This window comes from Priapulus caudatus, unplaced genomic scaffold, assembly GCF_000485595.1.
Source record: "Priapulus caudatus unplaced genomic scaffold, Priapulus_caudatus-5.0.1 Scaffold53, whole genome shotgun sequence".
NCBI classification, from domain to species: domain Eukaryota; kingdom Metazoa; phylum Priapulida; class Priapulimorpha; order Priapulimorphida; family Priapulidae; genus Priapulus; species Priapulus caudatus.
In genome coordinates, this window is record NW_014577114.1 from 321,010 (window position 1) to 326,267 (window position 5,258).

Below are 5,258 nucleotides of genomic sequence, written 5' to 3' on the forward strand. Positions count from 1 at the left end.
TGCCTCCACCTTCTCCTCTCTTCTTTCTCCTCGATCGTCATCATTCATTCTCCCTCCCTCCTCCTTTACGTCTCCCTGTTACCATGCCTGCAGCCTAGCTTACCCATATATGTGCCTCATCCACCAATCTCTCCTTCCTCCTTTACCGCCGCATCCTCCTTCTCCTCCTCATCCTCACTATCCTGCTACTCCTCCTCCTCTACCACCTCACCCTGATTTACCTATTCCCTCGGCCGTCTTCTCGACCATCTCTTTTCTTCTACTGCCTCCCCTCCTCCAATCCTACCCATTTCTTCTACTTTCCCTCCGTGCCTTTCCCCTTTCTATTCCCTCCTGCTCTTCCACCTTCTCATCTATCTCCCCTCTTGATTCACCCTCCTCGTACCACCTCCGTGTTCCCCTCTGCAAGGTACCACCTTCTCCATCATTTCCCCTCCTTGACAACCACGTGCTTCTCCTCCTTCAGCTGGCTGATGTGTGTGTGTGCGCGCGTGTGTGCAAATATTTGACAACGGGAGGTGTAACCGTGCCCGCCGCCGTCCACTGACTTTCAAGAAAATATATCTTCCAAACTACTCAATACATTTTTTTTCAGAATTTCACTTATTATTCATGCTTCTAACCAGAATAATATTTTCAAAAATAATATCTAAATAAGTCAAATTGTACTATGAAATCACCTCATTTCCCTTTTTTTTAATTACATGTCATTTTAAGGTAAAATTTCAGATTTTATATATATTAGACAACTTTTTTTAAACAAATATTGATATATGACTCGAGTCTAAATATCAGTATTTTTCGTTTACTGTAAATACATCCTCAACTAAAAGTGAGAGATAAATGGTTAAACCGCAATCCTCAAATCAGACCCCTCTCAAACCCGTCTTGAGGACGGGTAATAGCTAGTATATATATATAAGCTTGTGATAGGAATTAACAATGTAATTTATAAACAAGAAGCGAATTTGTATAGATAAATCTGAAAAATGCACGGTCAGACAGCTCCCGGTAATATTTAACACATGTGTAGACGATAAAATCAAAAGAGAATATAAAATAATAATAATAAAATGGTTTGGTACAAAAACGTTTAGTTGGAATAAACCAAAGACCATATAGCTATCATTCCCGATCACCCGATGGCGCGGCTTGCGCGCGTGCGCAATCGGTCGCGTGTCGCGAACGCTAAACCCGAGAAGTGCGTGCAACGAAACATGTTGTTTTGATATTGTACTCTTAGCAGAGCACTGAAATCTTAATTTTAAAAAAAAGGTGCTCTGCTCTTAGTACGTGTATTGTTGTATAGACTTGTTGTAATGACGAAATTAATGAAATTGAGTCCATGTGGTGAGTTCAAACGATGGGCATAGTTAGATTGGTCAAAGTAGTGTTTACACACCCATGTCGTGAGTTTGGTTAGTGTTAGGGTTAGGGTTAGGGTTAGGGTTTTTAAACCTGGGGTTGTCAAATAGGATTTGGCACTAGAGCTAGCAAACGATAGCTCTAGTATAGGCCCGCGTACAGTTGGCGCAAGCAACGCAGCCTACGGCCTACTACATAGGCCTGCATAGGCCTACATAGGCCTACATAAGGCCTACATAAGGCCTACTACATAGGCCTGCATAGGCCTGCATAGGCCTACATAGGCCTACATAAGGCCTACTACATAGGCCTGCATAGGCCTACATAAGGCCTACTACATAGGCCTACATAAGGCCTACTACATAGGCCTGCGGCAACTATACGCGGGCTATATTACTAGAGCTACGATTGTTTCATGTCGTACTCATAGGAACACGGTCGTTATTTTCTCCACGTAGACTGTCGTAGTAAAAAGCGAGAAGGAGTTACGTGTGTAATTAATGAATTATACGCAACATGAAACGTTAGTACAGTAAAACTCGCATAAGTCGACACTTTTGGGACCAGCATATTTGTGCCGACTTAAGAAAATGACAACATACGCGTAAGTCGTCATTTTGTCAACTTGTACTTGTAGTTGTACGTAGGCCGGTAGGGCTCCCCTCCTCCCTTCCCAGGCGCCCGCAGTCATAAACATTCTCCACACACAGGCACTTGGAACGTCTAAAAAAAAAGAAGGTAAATAAAAAAAATGTATTTACTTCCAAAGTCTTAATGTTTCTCTACTCTATTTCGCCTATAGTCACCTGTAAATTCCGGTCAAATGCTTATCTGCAACACACAAGTACACCGCACGCTAGCTGCTGTACACTGACACGTACATAAATATATAGCAGGTAGGAAAGCGTGCTGCTGAAATATTCGCTCGACGCTCGCTTGATTTTATACGATACAACACAAATATTCAACAGTTCTACTCCATCTTTGAAGAACAGTGTTCACTTGTTATAAAAACATATACTGTCTGTACGTGTTCGTAACCAAGCTGTGTCACACGAAATTCTCGCGTTCGCTCCCATTGCTTAGTTTATGTAAATGACTGTCGGAATCAGGAAACACCCACCGGCGCTCTTCGTGACCTCATTTTTGCGCCTCAACGCTGCAACGTTTTTGCAACGCTCCACTGGCGGCGTTGACGGGGCTCGTACGGGAGTTGGAAAGCAGCGTTGTAGTTTCCCAAAATGCAGTGCGTCGCCTATAGCCGTGTACTTGCAGCCAATTACATAAACTGCACAACAGGAGCGAACGCGAGAATTTCGTCAGGCTTTGTGTGATTTTGCATGACACAGCTCGGTTACGAACACAGACAGTATGCTTTTTAATTTATAACAAGTGAACATTGTTCTTCAAATAGAAACAAAGATGGAGTACGTAGAATGGTTGAATATTTGTGTTGTATTCGTATGAAATCAGGCGAGAGTCGACCGAATTTTGGCAGCACGCTTTCCTACCTGAAACATTGAGACTTTGGTAGTGTAAGTGTAAGATATATAACATGGCGCTGCAAGGCAGAGGAGATTTGATATAATCTTCGAACCAGCAAGTTTGAGTGAACGGAGACCGGGTGATGGAACTGTGTTTACCAGTACCACGTGTAATAAAAGCGGCAAAACGTACTGTATACGTGCATTGCTATTGTTCACACGATGGCAGCTCGAGAAGTCGCACAAGAAAGAATGCAGGTGGACATGAGTGCTGGTAGTGCTACTGGCGATCGAACAGCCACATTCAGTGCCACAGCAGAACGACCTACTGCAGATGCTAGCTGCAATTATCACCCAACAGTCACAGCAAATCGAGGCGACAGTCCAGCAGCAGAGCAACCTACCAGATGCTCGTGCTAAGAAGGTAAACTGGTCATTACTGAAAACACTATGTCCAGAAAAGTTAGATATGGACTCTTTCTCTAGCATTGATCTTAGGAGCTGGCAACGATCCTTTCTTGCTTTCGCCAAGGAAGCCGAACTCACAGAGTTTGATTGGGAAACTCAGCAAATTGCCATCGAGTCCGCTATGAAACCATCCACATTCAACCGTGTAGATGCTCTTCGACTACATGCAGCTCCCTGCAGCCAAGCAACAAGACATTAAAGAAGTTGTGGCTATTACTTCAAGCCTAATCGAGACAACAAAATCTGTGTGGACATCTCGACACCAATTTCATCACTTACATCAAAAGCATCACCAGTCTATTGCAAAATTCCATAGTGAAGTGGTGGAAAAGGTAAAAGAATGTAACTTTGATAAAGGGTTCTGTAATCAATGTGCACAAGCAGCCATTGACAACCACATTATGTCTAAACTTATGTTCTGCACAGAAAAGGAAGCTGCAAGACGAGAGATGCTGATAGATCCTGACCTTTCTGTAGAAAAGGCACGAAAGATTCTGGAAGCAGACGAAAATATCACAGAGACAGAGGCCCAGCTCACTTATTCTGCTAGTTCTAGGGTTACCCGAATCCACAGAGAAATGGAAAGGAACCCAAATAAACCGAGGCGGTTCAGAAGCAGAAGAGCTGCACAGTCCAGAGACTGCTCTCGGAATGATAGAGAGAAAGAAACCGAGATGTACCAGTGTGGTTACCCGAAACACCGAGACAGAGCCACTTGCCCAGCAAAAGGGGAGAAATGCAAATCATGTGGTAAATTGAACCATTTTGCAAAAGTGTGCAGAAACTCTGGCAAGAAACCAGCAGCGTACCATGACAAGCCAAAAAAGACGTTAATGGGAAGCATCATTTGCTCCATTAGCACTAATGTTGACTTAGTTAAAGTCACCATTCATGGACAAAATGGCCACAGCCAAGTGAAGGCTCTCATTGACACAGGATCGGATTGGTGTTTCATTGCAGAAAACGAACTTGTGTCGGTGAAAGAAGACCTTCACAACCTATGTCCACCAACTGCAGACATGCAAGCTACGGTAAATGCTAGTGGAGTACGACTGTACGAATGAAGCCAAGTGGATATTTCCAAGCCGACATTGCCTTTGGGTGCAACGTTATCACCCAACGTATTGTTGTCTTCCCGGGACTTAGTGGCACAATCTTATCTAAGGATGCCCTAATCGAGCTAAACATAGTCAGGCTCAATCTAGACCCACCTACTGAGACAACTCGGAAACATGACAATGTCCAGGTGCCTGAACAGGCTATGATATCCATAGTGACAGTCAGTAAGTCTAACAAACCACCGATACCGGTAAAGCCGAAGCATCTCCTGAAGACTAGGTTAGAGACATGCCAGGCCCAGAAACCAGCAAGCCAGGTAACTCGACAGGACTTGATAGATGAGTTTGCTGATGTCTTTGGTCCCTTAGAAAACCCTCTAAAGGGGGAAAAATTCAAGATTGTTCTGGAAGAAAATGCGGTTCCGTTCAAAGCCACCAGATCCTATGGTGTGTCATATCCACTAATGCCTAAATTAGAGAAAGAACTAGAACACCTCCAGAAGGCTGGAATCATAACACTTCAGACAAAAGCAACAGACTGGGTGCTTCCTATAGTGGTGGAGCAAAAGAAGAACTCGGACAGCATCCGCCTATGTGTAAACTTCAAGCCACTGAATAAGTTCTCAAAGTGCGAGGTCTACGAGTCCCCATCTGTCCTGGAGACAGTTCAGAACATTCAAGCCAACGAAGCATTTTTGTTCACGAAATTTGATGCCCAGAAAGGGTACCACCAACTTGAAATTGCAGAGGAATTGAAGGACTTGACTACGTTCATAACGCCCTTTGGACGTTTTAGGTATGAGAGGGCGCCGTTTGGAATAAACAGTATTTCAGAGCACTACCCCTCATCCCCCATCACCCCCCCACCATCCCCTCATCCCTA

At 44.0% G+C, this 5,258-nt stretch overlaps 1 protein-coding gene across 2 annotated transcripts in view; it reads left to right on the forward strand.

The window, feature by feature from the left end:
* The first annotated feature begins 1,156 nt into the window (after positions 1 to 1,156).
* Positions 1,157 to 5,258, forward strand: part of LOC106820933 (yrdC domain-containing protein, mitochondrial-like) — a 20,887-nt gene continuing 16,785 nt past the window's right edge. For both annotated transcript variants that reach the window (XM_014825536.1, XM_014825537.1), the window contains exon 1: positions 1,157 to 1,350. In XM_014825536.1, the coding sequence (XP_014681022.1) occupies positions 1,320 to 1,350 (31 nt within the window). In that variant the 5' untranslated portion in view covers positions 1,157 to 1,319. The remainder of the gene's footprint in view (positions 1,351 to 5,258) is intronic.